We start from the raw sequence: 22,712 nt of genomic DNA, 5'->3' as shown, positions 1-22,712 counted from the left end.
AGCATTGACAACTGTGTGATCCTTGGCAAGTGCTATCGGGGGACTGCAGTGGCTGCAGGGATTGTTCAGGTACTCAGTGGCACCGCCAGGTCCAATATCCAGGGACTAGGGCAGGCAGCAGTGGTGGCCAGAGACAATAGTGTGTACTCACTAGCCTGTGTGGCCAGCTGGCGGTGCCTATGTAGGGTTAGGAGCCAATTATAGACAGACACTTACTGTTGGGAGCCAACTGTGAGTGCTGTGGCAGTTGTGGGGGCCCTGGCCATCAGTGGGTACTACTGTGGCCACTGGCTCTCACCACAGGTACGTGACAGTGGAGGCATCGTGACGGAGATTAAGCTGGGGTGAGCAGGTGCACAGCTAAAGAGGCTAGCTGCAGGTGAGCCAGTAGTACAGGCCAGGGACAGGAGACAAGGCTGGGCTCAGCCCCTGTGTCCACAGGGACCCTGGCTGTCATCTTACATAGCTGTGGTTGCAGGGATCCCCACAGGCATGTGCATGGCAGTGGAGGTCAGTGATTGGAGTCAGGTTGGGGGTTTCACGTGCTTAGCAGAGGCTAGGAGCTAGCTGCAGGTGAGCCCCGTGATACAGGCAAGTGACTAGTGATAGAGCTGAACCTGGGCCTACAAGCACCTGTGGGGACTTTGGCTCTCAGTATGTACTTCCGTGACTGCGGGATCTTGCCGCAGTCAAACACGAAACAGTGGAGGCCAGTGATGGGTATAGGCTGGCAAATTGCAAGTGCACAGCTGGAGGGGCTAGCCCCAAGCAAATGTGCATTGATGGGAGTCGATCACAGAGATTGAAACTGATGTCTTACACTTATGCAGCCACAGAGGCCTGGGCTGGCTGTTGGTGAGGAGTCTGGGCTGCAGTGGGACAGGCGTGGGAGGGAATGGAGAAGGACTCAGGGGGCTGGTGGTCTGCAAATGCAAATACTTTGGTACCTGGTAACATCTGCAGGGGTTCTGCAGGTGGCTGTTTGGGCCATTGTTTTTATTTTTAGATTTTTATTTTAATTTCAGTATGGTTAACATGCCATGTTATGTTAGTTGCAAGTGTACAATATAGTGATTCAACAAATCTATACATTACCCAGTGTTCTGTATGATATGTGTACTCTTAAGCCCCATCACCTCTTTCACCCATCCATTCCCCTACCTACCTCCCATCTGGTAACCATCTGTTTCTTGTCTATGGTTAAGAGTCTGGTTTTTGTTTTTGTTTTTTTTTTTTCTTTGGTTAGTCTTTTTTTTTTCCTTTGTTTGTTTTGGGTCTTAAATTCCACATGAGCAAGATCATACGGTATTTGTTTTTCTCTAACTTATCTTGCTTAGCATTATACTCTCTAGTTCCATCCATATTGTTGCAAATGGAAAGATTTTCTTTTTTTTTTTTACTGAATAATATTCTATTGTATACACACACACACACACACACACACACACACACACACCACATCCTCTTTATACATCCATCTATCGATAGATACTTGAGCTGCTTCCATTTCTTGGCTGTTGTCCATGATGCTACAGTAAACATCAGGGTGCACATATCCCTTTGAACTAGTGTTTATGTACTTGTAGTGCAATGACTAGATCATAGGGTAGTTCTGTTTTTTTTTATAAAGTTTATTTATTTATTTTGTGAGAGAGCATGTGCAAGAGTAGGGGAGGGGCAGAGAGAGAGGAAGAGAAAGAATCCCAAGCAGGTTCCATGCTGTCAGCACAGAGCCCGACGCAGGGCTTGAACCATGAACTGTGAGATCATGACCTGAGCCAAAGTCGGATGCTTAACCAACTGAGCCACTCAGGTGCCCCAAGAGTCAAATGTTTAACCGACTGAGTCACCCAGGTGCCTAGAATAGTTCCGTTTTTAACTTTTTGTTAAAAAGTTCATACTTTTTAACAGTGACTGCACCAATTTGTGTTCCCACCAACAGTGCATGAGGGTTTTTTCCTCTACATCCTCACCAACACTTGTTGTTTCTTGTGTTTTTTATTTTAGCCAATATGACAGATGTAAGGTGATAATCTCAGTATGGTTTTGATTTGCATTTCCCTAGTGAAGTGATATGGAGCATCTTTTCATGTGTTTGTATGTTTTCTTTGAAGAAATGTCTGCTTGGCTCTTCTGCCCATTTTTAATTGTATTACATGGCTTTTGGGTGTTGAGAATGAAACTGGACCACTTTCTTACACCAAACACAAAAATAAACTCAACGTGGATTAAGGACCTAACTGTGAGACCTGGAACCATAAAAATCCTAGAAGAGATCACAGGCAGTAATTTCTCTGACATCAGCCATAGCAATATCTTTCTAGATACTTCTCCTGAGGCAAGGGAAACTAAAGCAAAAATAAACTATTGGGACTACATAAAAATAAAAACCTTCTTCTGCACAGCAAAGGAAACAACCAACAAAACTAAAAGGCAACCTATTGAGTGGGCAAAAATATTTGGAAATGACAAATCTGATTAAGGGTTAGTATCCAAAATATATCAAAAACGTATACAACTTAATACAAATATGCTATTAGTTTTTTCAGTGACAAAAGCTGCTGGGGTTCTCTACAGAGCAGGTCACTAAAACTGTGGTTGCTCCCACTGCGTGGCCGTTTTGAGCCCCTGCTCCTTCCTCTTCCTTGTTCCTAGCCGGCTCTGCCTCTCAGTTTTGTCTGTCTCTGGATGGGGTGAAATTCAGGCAGATCTTTCCTGTGGTGCTCCAAAACCCTGGGAAAGCTGGTTGTTCCCCTCCTTTCTAGCACTGAATGAGCAGAGCTGGCCTAGGGGATGGGATGATGCAGGCAAAATAAAGCTGTTCTTCTGTTTGTGTGTGGTTATTCTCAGGTTTTCTGTCCCACTGTTGCTGAAATTTATTAAATGGACTCCTGAGCTCTCCTAGGCTATTTTGAGAGAACATATGTTAACATGACATAGAGTTTACATTTATTTTCTTTAAGTTTATTTGTTTATTTTCAGAGAGAGACAGTGCAAGTGGGAGGGAGGAGGGAAGAGAGAATGGGAGGGAGAGAGAGGATCCCAAGCAGGTTCCACACTGCCAACACAATGGGCTTGAACCCACAGAACTGTGAGATCTTGACCTGAGCCAAAACCAAGAGTCAAGACACTTAACCGACTGAGCCACCCAGGCGCCCCTAGAGCTTACATTCATTTAGCATTTGTTAAATGCAAAGCATTACCCTAAGTGCTTTATTTTTTTTTAATTTTTTCGTTTTTTTTAAATTTTTTTTTGAGAGAGAGAGACCCTGAGTGCAAGCAGGGGAGGGCCAGAAAGAGAGGGAGACACAGAATCCAAAGCAGGCTCCAGGCTCAGAGCTGTCAGCACAGAGCCTGATGCAGGCCTCGAACCCACGAACCATGAGATCATGACCTGAGCCAAAGTTGGACACTTAACCGGCTAAGCCACCCAGGCTCCCCTAAGTCTTTATATGTATGAACTCATGTAGTACACTCATAACAACCTTGTGAGACATATGCAAGGATTATTCTCCTCTTTCACATGAGCAGACTGAAGCTCAGAGCATTAAGTAACTTCACCAGTGTAGCTATGAGAGCCAGAATAGAACCCAGGCAGTCTAGCTTGAGAGTTCACATTGGATTGCAAACAGATACTGGAAAGATCACCGACCTGGATGTCAAAAAGTATGGATCTAGATTTGTGTCCCGTCTCTGCCAGGAGTGAATTCTTGCAGAAATAGCTTTACCTCTTTGGAACTCTGTTCCCTCATATGTGAAAGGAGGGCATTTGTTTCTGGATAATTCCTGAGGCTCTTGCACTAACATTTTAGAAATCCTCAGATGGGAAGGGCCAAGCAAGTCTGCTGCTTCTGATTCATCACTTATTAAGGACGATCAGACTTTAGTAGCTAGGTTATCCCACAGCCTCTGGGACTGTACCCAGAAGATGCTCAGCTCCTGCAATTGAATATGTCATCCTTTCCCTATGCATCAGGTGACTGCATCTGTATGGGACAGAGCTCTGTACTCCAGTGCATATTGCCATTCGAAAGCTATTTAAAAGGAGGTATCATATGACCCCACTGCATAGATGAGTGGAACTTCATAAGGAAAATACCATCTTAAATTAAAAAGTTGAAATATATATATATATATATATATATAGTTATATATATATTGATATTTTATATTATATAATAATATAAATGTATATATTATTTATTGAAATATAGATTTATAATATATCATTAAATATAAATATGAATTATTTATTTGTTTGTTTATTTATTTATCTCATGTCCTGTTAAGTTAAAAAGAAAAGTTTAGCGACGCTGAAATGCATGTATTTTCTTAGAACCCCTCACTTCGTCATCCAGCTTGCTCTGTTAAAAGTCTGTGGCACAGATTGTAGCCAGGTACTTAAGGTAGGTATTTTTTGTTAATGGTTCAGAAAATAGGGAAACACAGGCATCTCGCTGGTATTACTCATCTAAATATTCTGAGCCTTTTCTTGTTTTGAAATGAATGCAGATTCAACCGCAGTGATATTCTAAAATAAATAACTTGAAGGCTTTGTACTGTTGCACCCCTTTTTCTTTTGGATACGTGTCATACTTTATGACTTTTCTCCATGAGTTCTATATGGAGATTTTAAGTCCTCTGGCCTTGGTGCTTTTCTTTTTGCCTATGTGTGTGGCAGTGCTTCTTTCTTTGCGCCTTCCTCCCCCTCCTCTCCCTTTCTCTTCCCTTCCCTCCTTTCCCCTCCCTTCCCCTCCCTTCCCCTCCTTTCCTGCCTCTCTAATGTTCCACACCCACACCCAGACACGCATACACTCAGAATGTACACACATCACATGTCCTTATGGGCCCTTTTGCTTGGTGCAGAAACCAAAATGATGCTAAGCTAAAATATATATTTATAATGAACTTGAACTACCACAGACATGTGGATGGAACTAGAATGTATTATGTTAAGCGAAATAAGTCAGAGAAAGATAAATTATTTCACTCATGTGGAATTTAAGAAACAAAACAGATGAACATAGGAGAAGGAAAGGAAAAATAAGTTAAAAACAGGGAGACAAACCTTAAGAGACTCTTAACTCTGAAATACAGAGAACAAACTGAGGGTTGCTGGAGGGGATGGGCTAAATGGGTGCTAGGCATTAGGGCACCTGTTGGGATGAGCACCGGGTGTTACATGTAAGCAATGAATCACTAATTCTACTCCTGAACCCATTATTACACTATATGTTAACTAACTTGGATTTAAATAAAATTTTTAAAATGAAAAATAAAAGAGGAAGGATGGAAATAAAAACAAGATCCTTTCTATCCACTTTGATACATTTAAAGGGTCTAAAGTTAGCCTGGGTTCTATTTCACAGAAAAGAACTTTCAACTATCTAGCTTCTTCATGTAAGTATTTTTAAAAATTTTATATTTCCCCAGAGCATACTAAATATATGATATGGTATTCAAACTTGATTTTAGCAGGAGAAAAATAAAGTTGGTCTTTAGGTTCAATTATTGAACACAGAAGTAAAACTTTCATCCTTAATGGGGCCATGACTTCTGTTAGAGAATTCTCCACACACAAACTTATCGGAGGGCTATTTTTCCTGTTGGCTGTTTCTGTGATTTGTCACAGACCATGCACACTGGCTGGAGGCTCATTTGTTCTGTGAACACAGTAGAGCACCTAGACTTACTGTGAAATCTCACACAAGTCTATCTAAGAACGTTTGTCTATTTCTACCTACATCTCTGAGTTTCCCCAAATCCTTTGGAACTAAAATGAAATTCTAGCAAAGCACTGTGAGCTGCTTTGGAGGAAAAGTGATAAAATATTTGTGCAGCTTTGAAGCTATTTCCAACGAGGATATTCTTTCCCTCCTCTCCTCCAAGCAACTTGCATAGAAAAATGCAACTCAAAAAAAAAAAAAGGCTACAGTCAAAAGCACACATGACGCCTTTTCCTTTAACACACAGATGTGCTTACAGTCTTTGGTGTGTTACCCATTCTGGGCCTGTTGGAAGAACACGACCCCTCCTCCAAGTGCATGCCACCCTTCCTTAACACCACACGCTTCATCTCTGAACGAGGGAGACCTGTTTCTGAACCCACATCTGCTCCTCACCTTCATGTGAACAGCATTGTTTTCCTCCACGTGAGAACATTTAGCCCCTCCCGTTTGTTGCATCTTGTCACTTTCAGGCCTTGATTGGCTTTCACCTCTTCTAGATCTTTCCCCTGCAATCATGCATGATGCATGATCCTTTTAATCAGAATCCTTTGATTCAACTCTGACTCACCTTAATCTTTCACTGGAGCCTATAAAGCCTTACCCACCCCTCTGGGTTCACAGCAGCCTCGTCCTTTCTCCTCCGCCCCAGCCTCACAATTGGTTCAGTGTCGGTAACATGAGCTGTTCACTCCCTGGGGATTTGACAGTCTTTGTCTTCTCTTCAAAAACTATCATTAGTCCCCATAGCTGGCCCCTATGATATACTCCGTCCTACAATTCAGCGGGTATTTTTCTCCTTTCACTGTGCTTTTGAAAAATGTATGTTCTGTTTTCCTGGATGAAATGTGATCATTCTCACAATTTGACTCAATCTGTGGCAGTCATCTCTGCTGTTATCCACAGTTATCCTTTTCACAGACAAATACACCCTCTGTCCCATAAACCTGTAATGAAGTATATGGCCTACATTTATTCTTTTCCTCTTATTTTCTGTCTCTGTACGTGCTTGTAGCATCTGCAGACTTGACTTAGTTCTGTAGGCCTGTTGGTGTTCTCTGCCGTCTCTTTTGCCCTTCTCTGCTCCCTCCTCTTGGTATCCAAATCCTGGATTCTCCTGTGCTCTAGAAGAACCTAGCGCTCTTGAAGCTCTCCTGTGCTCCGGAAGAAGAACCTAAATGACGCAGCCACACTCCCCATCATCATCATAATCATTATCGTGAGCCGCGTCACTGTTTCTCAGGCCTTGCTTTCACCACGTTGCTCCGTAACCCAGGATCTGGCTGGCTCCAGGCGCGTGGGATTCTCAGTCTGGTGCCCTGTGATCGGACCCACCATACCTGACCCAGTCACATGAGTCCTCCCACTCCACCAGTAAAGTCTGGGTCCTCCCTAATGCTGTTTAACCTCCACCTCTGCAGAGCTTATCTTGATTTCTGGCCTCTTAACTCATGTCTTTCCTGTGATGTGTATTGCAGGTGTATAGACCGTTATCTTACATTTCCAAAAATCTCTAAACATCTAAAGTTTTTCTTCATTTTGCACCCAAATTTGACCTGGCCTGCTGACTCTCATGAAATTAAATATAGTCATTTCTTTCTTCGCTTAATGTGAATACTCATAATTTCCACTCTACAAAATATGTATATACTTGCTTATGGCATTCTGTACCAGGCCCTGGTGGAGATGTTTTATAAATATGGGATAAATAACTGTCAATTTTCTAAATATCTGAAAAATTCAGAATTCCTAAATATATCTGTTCCTAAAAGTTTCAGATAAGAAATTGTGGACCAGTAGCTATTTGAAATTAAAATCAGATCAGATCAGCAGGTGGTCTTATACCTACATGCACTGGGTCCTGTGGTGGAAAAGGAAAAGGAAAAGCATAAGAAAGGTTTTTGCATTTTTAAGGTGCTTGCATTGAAATTGCCTTGGTTTGTTGTTTACCTGGAAGACAAGCGGCATGAAGCAAGATTGTAAATTCCTGGAGGGCAGTGGCCCATAAATGCTTTGCACCCCTATTAGTAGAGTATTCCTAATGACGAGGTTATTTCAGAGGACAGACTATCTCCAGTCCATCTAGGAGAAGGCTGGAGTTCACCTTTGTAGAGCTCAGTTGTCATCAACAGCGGAACCAAAATTCCCATCACACTGCGGGGCAGATGGCAAACACAATGGCACTCCTTGAAAACACTGTGTCTGAGCTGACTGACTGCACAGGACTGGGGAAAGAGCTGTTGCTGCTGGGGACACCTTCCGATGGCTCTTGAGGAAGAGGGTCCAGCCAGGGCCATCCACAGCCTGGGGCCAATCAAGCTTGGGCAAGGAGTAGATAACTTATATCACCTTAAGTACTGTTGAGATTTAGTTAATTTCAATATTTTTTGAGTCGATATTTTAAAAATTTGTTTCACTCCCTCCATTGTTTCTCCAAAAGTACACAGTTATTTCTTAGTCTTAAATAATGGAAATGTTCACGTCTTAAAGGAGTGACTGAGTCCTTTCACTCTCAAGTGAAGGAACATCACCTTGCAGTGGCATCTATGAATTCCACAATGCCATAGACAAGTAACCAAGTAGATGACCTGTTACTTGTGGTTGCTAGTGGGCTAATAGAAAACATCCAAACTCTGGCCATTTAAATTACATGTGCACAAAGGCAAAATGTTACTTTAACCGTTGTTCACTGTTACAAGCAGTGTTTCTTGCCTCAAAGAAGAGTAGTATCTAATAAGAGCATATCACTGTGTAAACGTTCAGTACTGCAAGTGTAGGGTAAATTGAAGACCTAAAAAAGACCCTTGATGCATTTTATTAGCTAAGCAACGTATCTCCACTGGAAGGATTCCCCCTCCTTCTGTATCACCCGCTTCACTTTCCTTCTCACAGCACTGGCTCTGTGAACCTTCATCCCAGTCACTGATGTGTTCTGGTCGTGCTTAATTCATGAGCTGAATTCTAGCCCAAGGTGCCTTTGTGCATCTCGCTCAAGACTTTAGTGCCTGCGTGCAGGGAAATGCCAAGCCGGGATTACAGTTACTTCTCTAATTCAAACAAAACTGCCTACTCTGGGTTTTATATTTACAAAATTGCTGTCCCTGAAGGTTAATATTAGTTTTCCATAGCAGATGATTTCTCTTTCTGTCTCATCTTCTTTACTGTTATTAGGTTATCTTCCTTCAGAAGAAGAAATAGGGCAGGCTATCTATATTTTCTATTTTCCTTTCAGGAAAATGGTACAAAATACCATTCCATGAAATTTAATACCCCAAAGAAAAATACATGCAATTTTCAACTAAATATGTTTAAGAGATCCCTTAGATGGTTTGTGGGATAGTAACCATTAAACAAACAGATAAGACCTTTCCATATTTTATTTTCTAGTTTTTAATTACACTCTCAATGGCAAAAGTAGATTATTGGTAAGGGAAATGATTCCTATATTATCTCACCTTTCAATAGGAAGGGATAAGAGAATAGTGATGTTCTATATTTAGTATGTTGCCTTTTGTGTCACAATCTAAAATAAGTTCACTATTGAAGATTTTAGGAGACTCTTGTTAGGTTTTTTTAATCCTTTTTTGCTAAGAATAGCATAATTATTAACTACAAAGAAAATCTTACCGGTTATCTTTTTTCAGTTCTACTTAGATATTGGATTAAATATGAGATTTGGGGAGGGCCATATTAATAGTTTCTAGAGAGGAATTAGAGTTTGTTTTTTATTTTAGCATGTAAAATTTTGACCGTCACAGCAACTAATGGGATGCTCTTTGTCATGTTTTCCCTGAGAATACATGTTTTCACAAGGTAGCATATAACAGGATGATGGACAATATTTTTGCACAGAACGGCTTGGGGTGCATACTTTGATGCAGAAGAAACAATTAATATCTTCTTTGAGAGTATTTGGGTGTGGATGAAATTACACGAATAGCCCTAAATTGAAGAAGGATTACCTTGTGGGAAAATTTGGAAATGAAGTGGTATGAGTGGGTAATATGGTACAGCACGAGGACAAGGGTCTGAAGAGCAAAGATGCTCATTGTGATCAGGACAGCATAGGATTCTGATGTTAAAATATTTACTTATGGAAAGTAGTGCACATGAATGCATAATCATTTGATTTGTGTCCTGGAAATAGATAGGATTTATGATTGGGGACATGTTAGCATTATGCGTGGGTGCCTAGTTTGCCCACAAATAATTTCCCCTCACCTTTGTCATCTGTCTGCTTTAATTAGACACTTGGCTGGGCAACCATATTATAATTTAGGTGAAGTATCACTTTCTTGTATATTTTAATGTAAGGATTAAGTGAGACCAAAGCCAAGATAAGACTTTTCATTAAAATGTGTCATATCAAATTTCACCTTGAAAAATTAGAATCTAGAATGTATACTCAGTAGAGGTAATGAAATTTATTTGCCAATGATAAGAAGGAACGCTGTCTTCCTTCTGGACAATACAACGTTTTCAACAGCCACCAGGCTGTGATAATTCTCTGGTGACTTGAGCAAAATCCAATGTTACCTTGTGAGATAAATTATCTAATATTCTTCCCTCTTATAAATAAACCTCATGACTGAAGCATACATTTGGAGAGTAAGGACATTTGAGGTAAGGGCATTCTGTAGTCATTTCTTCTTGTACCTGCCTCACTGAAGTCTTTAATCTGAGATATTAACGAAGTGGACGTTGCATTTTAAGGTGCTAAGTATATTACTGAAGAGTACAGGCAAACAATAAAACTGGAGGGAAAATGCCCTCTGAATTAATTTTGAAGAGTATTATCCTATAGTGAATGACTGTTCTGTGTTCAGCCCTGGGCTGGAGCAGATAAAAAAAACTCTGAGAGTCTCAAGAAAAGCCTTGTCTTTGTTTTCCTTTAATTGAGGCCGGAGCCCAAGCAGGAGGTGAAGTAACTTAGGCTGTAGCTTTTATTCGACAGTCGAGATGAAGATAACCCAGAGCAGGTGTCAGAGCTAGCAAGTACTGAGCACCGCCACTCTTTCCTCTAGTTTATGTCCTCTCCCCTTTCAGATGCTCAGTGTCTTCCTGCTTTTCCGTCTCCCTTTCTCCAGTTGAGTTAGGAAGAAACGTGATATACCCAAGATAGGAAAATGGGCAATTTTGTGTAATGGTTTCAGACACAGACTTTGGAATTCTATTAAGATGAATTTGAATCTTAGCTCTACAAACATGGAAACATGGCTTCTTCCCTCTAAGCCTCAGCTCCCTCATCTCTATTACGGGAACAATGATAGAATTACTTCAAGGCGGTAGTCTAAGAATATGAGCACCTCTAAAGCATCGCGTACAATACCTCCTGTAAGCAGCAGGGAGTAGGGGAAGAATCTTTTGTCAGTCCTTACAAGTTATAATTGTTCTTTTGTCTAAGCTGAATGGAGTGGTATCTGTTTTTCATCATGTTGGCAATATTGAGCCAACTTCTTTCTAGACCTTCTCCTTCTATCTTTCTTTATAGATTGCTGAGTATAAAGGATCTAGAACCTAATTCCATGGAGTTCACTCCCTTCTCACGAACCAATTCAGATATAACTCTGCCCTGTTCCTTGCAGTTAGGGTTTCCAGGGTTTCCAATCCCAACTGTCACAGGTTTCCCAACATGTGCCAGCACCCAAGACCTCTGTGGGGACCACTAAGAGTGGGAGTCACAGCAGGTCCTGTACATGGATCATACATCAACAAGTGTTTATTGATCATCTACTGTGTGATAGCACCATGTGAAAACCTCGCTGTCTCTCAGGGTTAACAGGAAAGGATTTATAGGATGGCATGTTCAGACAGAACATAGAGATGAAGCTTACTTCCCAGACATTGGAAAAGAGGAGTTGTAAGTAAATAAATCTCATGTCTTGGGGACTAAGATCCAGACAGACTTTATACATTTAACCTGTATAATGTGTAGTGGCAATCTGTATTGGTCATGACTGATTGTAGATACAGCAGAAATAAGAATTAACTAAAAAATGAGGAAACATTTCTAAATTTAAAAGGAAAAGTTGGATTAATAACACAGCACTCCTCATTGACATTCACACAGGATACTTCACAGGCTTTTGAAAAATCCTACATTCTTAAATACCTCTTTTATAAAACTCATATATATGAGTTGAGAATAACAAAGACACATTGAAAAGTGGATATCGAGCGGTTGCTAAGCTCATTAACTAGCTAAATGATTATCCCATCACAGAAACCTCCCAGGTCTTGATTCAAATTTGTGTCTCAACAAAATTACAAATTACAACCTTACAACCTATCATAACCTTTTAAGATTCACTCATGAATGGTTAAAACCAGCAATGTTAAATCTGTGAATGCCAAGGGTCTACTGTAATAAGAGACATTCATGTGAATAGCTTACCCTTATGGGTAATTATCACAGAGAACAGTAACAATTATGTATCTCATTAAACAAGTGCCTAATTAATGTTGTAAATTTTGCTTGATTACAACACAGTCTTTAGAGTTGTTGCTCATGTAGCACGTCAGCACTCTCAGAGTTATTAAAAATGAAGGGAAAGGGAAAATCGACTTTTGGTTCACACTTCTAGTAATATTTTACAATTTTCTTTCAGAAAGGTATTAAATAGATAGGAATGTAATATACTTTATGCCTTAAGAAATCCATATTTGGTGAATTATGTATGGTAGCCATTTCTTCATGTGTTACTCCTTTAGTATAGTGAAATCTTCTCTATGGAATTGGACTCAGTCACTAGAACAAAGTAAGCAATTGGATATTATAGCCGTGAAACTCTGGTATTGGCGGCCATCTGTGATGAAGTATTTATTGAGCACTTACTAGGTACTAGTATAATGCCAGATTCCAGATTGTGTCAATGACTTCTCATTCTACTTTACCTCCCTACACATTTCTCCAAAATAGAGTAATTATGATAAAATGGAAGGTACAGTGTTTGTTTTTTTAATATTCAACTTCACTAAGATATAACTTATATAATACTGTGCTCCAGTTTAAGTATACAGTTTGAAATGCTTTGCCAAATGTATACATTCATGTAAACACTACCGCAATCAAGAACATTTCTGTGACCCAAATAATTTGTCATACACACCCTCCACCTCCATCCTCCTAACGCCTCCTGCCTCAGGCAGTCATTACTGTGATTTCTTTTTTTTTTTTTTTTTTTTTTTAATGTTTATTTATTCTTGAGACAGAGACAGAGTGCAAACAGGGGAGGGGTAGAGAGAGAGGGAGACACAGAATCTGAAACAGGCTCCAGGCTCTGAGCTGTCAGCATAGAGCCTGACGCGGGGTCGAACCCACGAAGGGTGAGATCTGACCTCAGCGGAAGTGGGACGCTTAACAGACTGAGCCACCCAGGCGCCCCAGCCATTACTGTGATTTCTATCACAGTACGTTAGTTATGCTTTAAAAAAATAAAAATAAAAAAGAACTTCACATAAAGAGAATAAGAGTGTGCTCCTTCTGTGCCCAATTTCTTTTGCTCAGCATAATATTCTTGAGATCCATGTTGTTGCATGTATAAATTTCCTTTCATGGCTGTGTAGTATCCCATTTTATAAATATACCTTGATTTGTTTATTCGCTCAACTTTCTTTTTTTTGGGGGGGGGGGGGGTTTATATCTATCTCTTTATTTCTATATTCATGAATGTTAATGAATTTAATTTTTTTTTTTAATATATGAAATTTACTGTCAAATTGGTTTCCATACAACACCCAGTGCTCATCCCAAAAGGTGCCCTCCTCAATACCCATCACCCACCCTGCCCTCCCTCCCACCCCCCATCAACCCTCAGTTTGTTCTCAGTTTTTAACAGTCTCTTATGCTTTGGCTCTCTCCCACTCTAACCTCTTTTTTTTTTTTTTTCCTTCCCCTCCCCCATGGGTTTCTGTTACGTTTCTCAGGATCCACATAAGAGTGAAACCATATGGTATCTGTCTTTCTCTGTATGGCTTATTTCACTTAGCATCACACTCTCCAGTTCCATCCACGTTGCTACAAAAGGCCATATTTCATTTTTTTTCATTGCCACGTAGTATTCCATTGTGTATATAAACCACAATTTCTTTATCCATTCATCAGTTGATGGACATTTAGGCTCTTTCCATAATTTGGCTATTGTTGAGAGTGCTGCTATAAACATTGGGGTACAAGTGCCCCTATGCATCAGTACTCCTGTATCCCTTGGATAAATTCCTAGCAGTGCTATTGCTGGGTCACAGGGTAGGTCTAGTTTTAATTTTCTGAGGAACCTCCACACTGCTTTCCAGAGCGGCTGCACCAATTTGCATTCCCACCAACAGTGCAAGAGGGTTCCCGTTTCTCCACATCCTCTCCAGCATCTATAGTCTCCTGATTTGTTCATTTTGGCCACTCTGACTGGCGTGAGGTGATATCTGAGTGTGGTTTTGATTTGTATTTCCCTGATAAGGTATTCGCTCAACTTTCGAGGGCTATTTTCATTTCAGGTTTTGGGATTTATGAATAAAAATCTTCAGTTTCTTTTTTTAAACAATATTTTTGGTTTCAGCACCAGGATTATGCTGATCTTATAAAAGGAGTTACAAAGCAGGGTTTTTTTTTTTGTTTTTGGGTTTGTTTTTTTTTTGTTTTTTTTGGTTTTTGGTTTTTCCCCCTCATTTGTAGAAGGAATTTAAGATGCCTTTAATTGTTTGCTAGAATTTACCAGTGATTCCATCTGGGCCTGGAGTTTCTCTATGATAAGGATTTTAATTGTGTCTTTCAAAACATTTATCCATTTCATCTAGGTTTTTGAAATTGTCATCAAATTATTCGTAACACATCTTTTTTATTCTTTTAACTTATATGAGGTCATTTGTACTGTTATCTTTTTCATCTTGATACTGGTTTGTGTTTTCTCTTTTTTTCTTACTAGGGGTTTTCCAATTTTTTTAATCTTTTTAAAGAACCAGCTTTTTGGGTTTCATTAATTTTGTTCAATGTTTGCCCATTTTTTATTGATTTTTTACTATTTGTTATTTCTTTCTTTCAACTTCCATTGGATTTAATTTGCTCTTTTTTTATCCAGCTGCTTGAAGTTTAGATCATTAATTTAAGACCTCTCTTCTTTTCTAATACAAGGATTTAAAGCTATAAACTTTTCTTTAACCAATTCTTTTTTCAAAATCCCAGAAGTTTGGTATGTTATAATTTTATTTTCATTCAATTGAAAATACTTTCTAGCTTCCCTTACTATTTCTTCTTTGGCCATTGAGTTATTTAGAAGCATGTTGTTTAGTTTCTGAATATTTTTGAGTTTTCCAACTATGTCTTTGTTACTGATTGCTCACTAAGTTCTGTTATTTAATATATATATATATCATATATATATATATACATAACATATATATATATATATATATATTATGTGTGTGTGTGTGTGTGTGTGTGTGTGTGTGTAGGATTTCAAAACCTGTAAATATTTGAGACTTTTATTGCACAGCTATGGTCTATCTTACTGAATGTTCCGCGTGCACTAAAACAAATACATATTCTACTGTAGTTGAGTGTAGTATTTTAAAATGTCAATTAAGTCACACTGGTCATGTCATTCAAGTATTCTTTATATGTAATGATTTTCAGTTTACATTTTTATCAGTTATTGAGAGTGGAGTGGTATTTCCAACTATATTTGTGGATGTGTCTGTTTCCCCTTTCAGTTCTGTTATTCATGTGTTTTTATTGGGTATACACACATTTAAGATTGTTATACTATGTTGTCCTGATAAGTTGATGCTGTTATCATTATGAAAGATTCTTCTTTGTCTTTGGTATTTTTGTATTGCAGTCACTTTGATATTATTATAGCCACTGAAGTTTAAACTTTTCTTTAATGAATCATGTTTTCATGGTATGTGTTTTTCTATTCTCTTACTTTAACCTGACTATGTCTTTATATTTAAAACGCATTTCAGGGGGACCTGGGTGGCTCAGTCAGTTAAGGGTCCAACTTCGGCTCAGGTGATGATCTCACGGTTTGTGAGTTCGAGCCCCGCATCAGGTTCTGTGCTGACACTCAGAGCCTGGAGGCTGCGTTGGATTCTGTGCCTTATTTGCTCTCTGCCCCTCCCCAACTTGTGCTCTGTCTCTGTCTCTCGAAAATAAATAAAAACAAAATTAAAATTCATTTCACAAAGCTAACATCTAGTTGAGTTGCTGCTTTACCTAGTCTGAAAATCCCTGACTTGGATAGCAATGTTTAGTCTATTCTTATTAAATATATTTATTGCCATAGTTGGGCTTAAGTTTACCACCTTATTATTTGCTTTTTATTTGTCCCATCAGTTCTTTGTTCCTTTTCTTTTCTTTTCCTATCTTCTTTTAAATTAACTGAGAGTTTTTAGCATTTTTTTTATCTCTTCTATTGAATTATTAGCTGTACCTCTTTGTTTTACTTTTTTAGTGATCTCTCTGGGTTTTGGCATATGCCTTTTTTAAAATTTTTTATTTAAAAAATTTTTAATGTTTTTATTTTTGAGAGAGAGAGAGAGAGAGAGCGCATGAGTGGGGTAGGGGCAGAGAGAGAGAGGGAGACACAGTATCTGAAGCAGGCTCCAGGCTCTGAGCTGTCAGCACAGACCCCAACACAGGGCTCGAACCCGTGAATCATGAGATCATGACCTAAGCAATAGTTGGATGCTTAACTGACTGAGCCACCCAGACACCCCAGCATATGCATTTTTAATCTGTCACTATCTACCTTAATATAAATGCTACCTCATGTATCCTGTAACAACTTGAACACAACCTGTACTTCAATTTCCGCCTTCCCTTCCTTCGTATTCTTGCATATTTTATTTCTCCATTTGTTACGAACCTGACAATATATTCTTACTATTTTTGGTTTACACTATAATGTATCTTTTTTAAAAATTTAAGAATTGATGAAGTTTTTTTTTTTTTGGAATCGGTTTTATTCAACTCAAAGTACTTTCCCATAACATTATTTATGGTACAAGTCTGCTGATAACAACTTTTCTTAGCTTTTGCTTGTCCGAAAATTTCTTTATTTAATCTTTGTTTTAAAATATTTTTGTGGGATATGGAATTGTAGTTTGACTTTGTTTGTTTGATTTGGTTTGGTTTTTTACTCAGTGCTTTAGTATTTTAGCTTCATGTCTCCTGACCTTCACTTTTTTCTGGTGAATAGCCAGTGATAATTCTTATCTTTTATTTCTTACTTTTTCCTCCGACAATATCTTAGATTTTCTTTGTCATTGTTTTCAGCAATTTGAGTTTGAAATGTATTAGAGTAGTTTTCTTTATGTTTACCTTTATTGGAATTCATTGAGCTTCTTAGAACCATAGATGTATTTTTCATCTAATTTAGAACATTTTAACAGCTCTTCAAATACCGTTTTCCTGTCTTTCCTTCCTTCTGTAATTCCAGTTACACAAATGATAGATTTCTTGATATTATTCCACAGATCCACCAAAGCTATGTTCTTTTTCAGCTGTTTCCCCCATCTCCTTGTATGGATAATTTCTATCTTCAAATGCATTAATCTTTTCTTTTGCAATGTCTATTAAGGCCATGCAGTGACTTTTTTCAATTTAGATACTGTATTTTTTCAGTTCTAGAAGTTCTTTTCAGTTCTTTTCATAGTTTTTGATTCTCATATTATGTTCATATTTTTAAATATCCTTATACATATTTATTTTTTATGTTTATTTATTTTGAGAGAGAGAGAGAGAGAGAGAGAGAGAGAAAGCATGAAGAGGGGAGGGGCAGACAGAATGGGAGAGAGAATCCCAAGCAGGCTCTGCACTGTCAGGGTGGAGCTTGACCCAGGGACCCATGGCCAATGCAGGGCCTAAACTCATGAACCATGAGATCATGACCTGAGCTCAAGTCAGATGCTTAACCGATTGGGTCACCCAGGCATCCCTCCTTACACATATCTATAATAAGTGTTTAAAAGTTATTGTCTATTAAATCCATATGTGTCATATTGGGTTTTGTTTCTACTGACTTATTTTTTCTCCTTTTTTTTTTTTTTCATGTTCAGTATGTTTTAATTGGATGCTGGACATTGTGAATGTTATATTATCAATTATTTGAATTTTGCTATCATTCCTTAATAAGAATTGGGTTATTTTCTGGCAGTCAGTTAATTGACTTTAAGATCAACTTGATCTTCTGGAAGCTTGTTTTTAAGTTTTGTTAGGGTGGTTCTGGAACACTCTGTGTCCTAGAGCTATTTTAGCCTTTCTTTTAAAGCATGACCTTGGGTTCTCTACTGAATGTCTCACATGTCCAGTGAGGATTCTCCTTCTCTTCAATACCCTGTCCCACAGATTACAGTACCTCAGCTTGCCTGAGTGCTGAAGTCTGTTCCCTCAGCTCAGCAGTGCTTTTCTTGGGTTTTTCTCTTCCCAAATGAGCAGAAAAATCAGATAGTCTCCAGGACTGTTAGAGGATCACCGCGTGTGTGTGTGTGTGTGTGTGTGTGTGTGTGTGTGTTTCTATTATCTGAGTTCCCAGTCCTGTGCAGCACAGTTATCTTGTCTGCAAACTGAAAACTGTTGTTTTCAAACAGTTGCAAACAGGTCTGCAAACTGAAAACTGCAAAGTCTGAAAACTGTTGTTTCATACATTTTGCCCAGTTTTCTAGTGCCTTGTGGCAGAAGGGCTAGTCTGGTATTAGTTCTCCATCATGACTGGAAGCAGAACTAAAAATGTATCATTTGCCATTATAAGGAAGAAGCATTGGAGCCAGAAAGTCTACATGACTTTAGTAAGTGAGGAAGGTGCCTGTGGATTGTAGCTCAATAGAAGTTGTTACAAGGTAGTACATGCCAGTAGAGAAATCAAAATATGTGTTAGAGATTCAGAGTAGCCCAAGGCTTTCTAGGAAAAACTGGAAGAGTAATAGAATGATATATGCTATGATTCCATTAGTTAAAATATTATGAGTTAATTCATACCTGTATATTAAGCACCAAACATAAGTAAGGTATTGTGCCAGACAGTTTTCAATATACTAGTGATTAACCTTTTTTTTTTAAAGTCAGATTTTCAACATTTCAGGTAGTTCAGGGAGTGGCAGAAATAGAACGCATGTACCCACCCACCATTAGATTAAATTAAATCCTTTATGTCTCTTGTCAGAAATTGGACAGCGGTACCATGCAGAGGCTCTCTACAACCCTGATCCCTGATCCCTACGATGTGTGGGGCTTCTGTTCATAGAATTTGGTTAAATATCATATTACACAATTCATGGGCTCACAGGAGGGATAGTGGTTTGGTAGTGAATGTTCACAGCACTGGATAGAAAAAAAGGAACTTACACATATGCTTGTCATCCCTTCTGTAAAAGTGAAGATTATTTATAGTGTCCAGGCACCATTTCTTCCTGTTCAGGTCTAGAAACTCTCTTGTTTTTATTTTCAAATGTACCACTTCTGGCTAATTTTATGTCTCCTACTATTAAAAAAAAAAATGTTAACAGTGCTATTATAACTCCTAACGCGAGCCATGGCTCTTTGAAATCTCTTTATATTGAAACAAAACAGATTTTCTTGCCTCTGTAATTCCCTAATACTATTAATTAACACTGGTTATAGTGTTACTATTGATGCTGCATCGTTCATTGTGCCCTCCATGAACACTGGCTTCCAGGGACTTAAAGTTTGTTACTGTGTTTCACCGACAATGATCAGATACAAGTATACCCTGAGTGTTCAGGAAAATGTGAACGATTATTTATTATCTGGTCATACTAAATTCGCCAGTTGGAATTTTATAGCATAAACATGGAACAGCTCATATTCCAACCAAACCTTTCTTGAACTCTTGAGGCTCTGATCTCTGTATTTCTAGATTGTGGACTCCTTCAGTATCGACTGCATCCTTGATTTTTACACCCTGCACCAGCAGGAAGAAAGGCGCTCGCCCCTTCTATAGGGAAGCTTCCAACTGCCCTGTCTCTTTCCAATTAGATACAGCACTGATGTAGAATAATTTCTCAATGACCAGTACCGTTTTTTGATGTTTATTTTATTTTTGAGAGAGAGACAGAGCACGAGTAGGGGAGGGGCAGAGAAGGAGGGAGACACAGAATCTGAAGCAGGCTCCATCCAGTCTCTGAGGTGTCAGCACAGAGCCCAACACGGGGCTCGAACCCACGCAGTGCGAGATCATGATCTGAGCTGAAGTGTCTAACCGACTGAGCCACCCAGGCACCCTCAATTACCAGTATTGATACAAGGGGAATAGCAACTGGGATCATCTAAAACAACAAACAAACAAGACGCTAGTTTTAATTTTAGGAGGTTTTTTTTCCCCAAAAAATCTATTTTTCTTGGACCAGGACCAGGTACATAATTTATGAGGCACAGTGCAAAGTGAAAATGCAGAGCCTCTTGTTGAAAACTATACAATGTCAAGATGGTGATAACCAAGGGGGTCAGAGGCTTGCCCTTACTGAGACGGATCCTCCAGCCACATGCCAGAAGTACCGTGATACAAGCAGGGGGCATGCACTCCTGACCCCAGCCTTCCCTGGAGCAGCACTCAGGCCCCTGCCGGATCAGAGAATGGCAGAGTCACTGGACAGGGACAGGGAGAGGAAAGCAAGGGGGATCTGGAACATTACAGTAAGGAAGTGGCAGCCGAGAACCAAATCAAACACAAGCATCAGGAGAGGACAACCTTGGGTTGAGGCCACAGGTCACTGAGTCATGCTCCATTGTTTCATTAGACTGCTTATAAAACATGGATTCACAATAAGATATTAAGAAATCTTAAGATGGCAACCACAGAGCATTAAGCCCCCAAATGGGTCCTGAACGCAAGGCCCTGTGTGACTGGTCACACATCCATGAAACTGGATATTTACCAGGATGTGCGGTCAATTATCACATGGTCACGCATGTGGGAAGCACCCTAGAATCGAGCAGAATATGACAGGAGAAACATACTTGGTGGACATGATTTATAATTCAGATAACCTTAACATGGGATATCAAGAATAGATAGTTTAGAGTTTAGTAAATTCATCAGTTAACTGTTAACTTCCTACTGTTGCCGAACCACAGGCCGGGGTGTGGAGGTGGAAGAGGATGGCCAGGAAGGCTCATTCTTTACTGGGGTTGAAAGGTACAGATATCAGATAGAGCAATGATTTGTGCTATGAAACACACGAACAATAGGAACATTGGAGCAAAGAAATGAACTTTGATGGACCCTAGGGAAAAAAAGGTGACTTCAGTCAGGCCAAGATGGATGGGTAGTATTTCAGCTGTCAGAGGCAAAGGGACAGACCTTCTATGCCGAAAGGACAGCATAAGGAAAGGCAGTGAAGGGAGAGCATTTTGATAGATACACCCACATGCTGGGACTTTCAGGCATTCTTCTGTTATATTTATGAAACATCTATTTTCCAGACACTGGGTTAGAAGTAGGGGATATAGGAATATAGGCTTAGGATTCAGACAGAGCCACGTGTGAATCACAATCCTCCACTTTCAGCTGTGTGACCGGAGACACCTTACTGAACCACTCTGAGCCTCCGTTTCAGTCTCCTGTAAAATAAAAGCATCAGTTTTATAGAAGTTTTCGAGAAATTATAAATGAGATAATGTTTGTAAAATACTCCAACTAGCACCCTCAATGTAGTGAAGGAGACAAGCAAATATAAACAAATAATGGCAATAATATACGCTTTGGGCAAGGCTTCCTGGAAGAGGTAATATATGACCTGGAGGCCAAGGGTAAGGATGCATTTATAGGCCAAGGGGAAGCAGAGAGATTCTTCCTAGGGTGGGTTTTGAAAATGAGGAATCCCCTTTATGATCTGGGCAGGGTTGGGGGCAGAGAGTAGCTGGCAGGACCAGAAGGGACCAGAAGGGTGGCCGTATATATACCTCTATAGAGAAGGACAAAAAATAACCTTTCCTTACCACCCCAGACCACTTTTAAAGCCGATTCCAAGTATCAGATTCTTCTGTGCTGAGGCCTCCCTCGGGTAAGATATGAGTAACTTTGCATGAGACCTCTTGCAGCAGATCTTCTGTATGTTTTCTTCCTTCCAGAAGAAGTCTAGAGTCAGGAGAGAGACAGCTCTCAGGAAATGTCGTTGCTCATCCCCTCCGAAGGAACATTTGCTTACCTGGCACATATGTGACAAGACATGATTGGCTCTTTTAAAAATAGGCTTCTTCATGGTCTGGGTTTCACCCATGTGCTTGGAGCTTTAAAGTGTGTGTCTTGTTCTGTCTTCTTCCTCCAGACCGAACACTTGCCTCTGCAGACTCAGTTCCGAGAAAGAGAGGTGGGCGGCCTCCAGCACTCTGTAAGTAACGGGGTCCTGCCGTGGGGGTCTGCCCAGGTGGAACTGGTGGCTCCCATGCCGACTGAAATATCATTTGATTTCCACGAAAGTTTATTGTATTCACCTCTCTGCCATCTGAGCATCTATAGTATGATCTTGTCAAGTCCTTGAGCTTGCTTGGCCATTTAGAAGTAGTCAGAGTTTAAGAAACCAGTAACTGGGTGGAGGGGTCAGTACCAGAGACATCACAGAGCATCACGGGGGTTCATTTTATGGTGTCAGCTGTGACAGCATTTCTGACTCTCACTTATGTTGGACATGTGGTCAAATACCAGTTCATTTCATTATGTCTTTTCCCTAATTCCCCAACTCTGAATCTTGAGGCTTCATTTGGTTTTGTTTTGCCTGTTTGATTTAATTCTCTGCATATTTCTTTTTTTTTTATTTTTAAAAAATTTTTTTTTTTTTTAATTTATTTTTGGACAGAGAGAGACAGAGCATGAACGGGGGAGGGGCAGAGAGAGAGGGAGGCACAGAATCGGAAACAGGCTCCAGGCTCCGAGCCATCAGCCCAGAGCCTGACGCGGGGCTCGAACTCACGGACCGCGAGATTGTGACCTGGCTGAAGTCGGACGCTTAACCGACTGCGCCACCCAGGCGCCCTAT

At 39.7% G+C, this 22,712-nt stretch overlaps 1 protein-coding gene across 1 annotated transcript in view; it reads left to right on the top strand.

Annotated features, from left to right (window-relative positions):
* NECTIN3 (nectin cell adhesion molecule 3) overlaps nt 1-22,712 on the top strand; it is a 135,448-nt gene that overhangs the window by 104,235 nt on the left and 8,501 nt on the right. The window contains exon 8 of the mRNA XM_058731477.1: nt 22,005-22,067. Within this exon, the coding sequence (XP_058587460.1) occupies nt 22,005-22,067 (63 nt within the window). The remainder of the gene's footprint in view (nt 1-22,004; nt 22,068-22,712) is intronic.

The sequence above is a fragment of the Neofelis nebulosa genome, chromosome 5 (assembly GCF_028018385.1).
Source record: "Neofelis nebulosa isolate mNeoNeb1 chromosome 5, mNeoNeb1.pri, whole genome shotgun sequence".
Lineage (NCBI taxonomy): Eukaryota > Metazoa > Chordata > Mammalia > Carnivora > Felidae > Neofelis > Neofelis nebulosa.
This window is presented reverse-complemented; position numbering and strand designations above follow the sequence as displayed.